This window comes from Trypanosoma equiperdum, assembly GCF_001457755.1.
Source record: "Trypanosoma equiperdum strain OVI genome assembly, contig: ctg_527, whole genome shotgun sequence".
NCBI lineage: Eukaryota > Euglenozoa > Kinetoplastea > Trypanosomatida > Trypanosomatidae > Trypanosoma > Trypanosoma equiperdum.
The window spans coordinates 1889-2524 of record NW_027124451.1 but is presented as its reverse complement, the minus strand read 5'-3'; the positions used below and the strand labels follow the sequence as shown (position 1 = coordinate 2524).

Here is a 636-nt window from a genome sequence, read left to right as displayed (position 1 = left end):
ATGGATCACCGATATTGTCAACAGGTATAACTCACCAATTACGTAATCAGGCACAACGTGCATTTTCGAAGGGCCAGGGCCCAAAAACACACCGCAGTGCTTTACTAAACCATATAAAACCGGCGCACAAAAACAAGGAAATAGACACGTATGATGAGTCACTGTTAGCTCAATTTAGAACAGGGACTTCAAAACAATTTGCATGGTTACACAGGGTGATCACACGAAAAGTTGACGAAATGGAGTATAGATGGTGTACAAACCACACGGGGAACATTCTCGAGAATACCCCTGCCCCCTCTTAAAACACTTTAAAGATAGAAGAAAATAATAAAAGCAAGATGGTGTTAGCTATAAGACAGAATGACCCGGTCATTTTCCCAATTTGCAACACCGTGTGTGCAAGAAGACAAGCGGGATTTGTTCACATGATGAAAATACTTTATTTGGTTCGAAAAAATGTGCTTGCTGCATTAACGATGGAGCCAACAGCAGCACATGCGTATAATAGCGTCTATCAATGTCAGGTATGTGGTAAAGTATTCGACCGAAAGAGATTATTGCAACAACACATGCAACAACACCATCCAAAAACTCCAGTAGCATGGACAGAGAGACAAAAGAAGAAGAGAGAAA

At 41.0% G+C, this 636-nt stretch overlaps 1 pseudogene across 1 annotated transcript in view; it reads left to right on the top strand.

Moving 5' to 3' along the window:
- The window catches only part of TEOVI_000218300:pseudogene, a 573-nt pseudogene extending 187 nt beyond the window's left edge, over nucleotides 1–386 (top strand). Inside the window, exon 1 of the mRNA in view lies at nucleotides 1–386. This exon is cut by the window's left edge and continues 187 nt beyond it. Within this exon, the coding sequence occupies nucleotides 1–386 (386 nt within the window).
- Nucleotides 387–636: the final 250 nt, after the last annotated feature.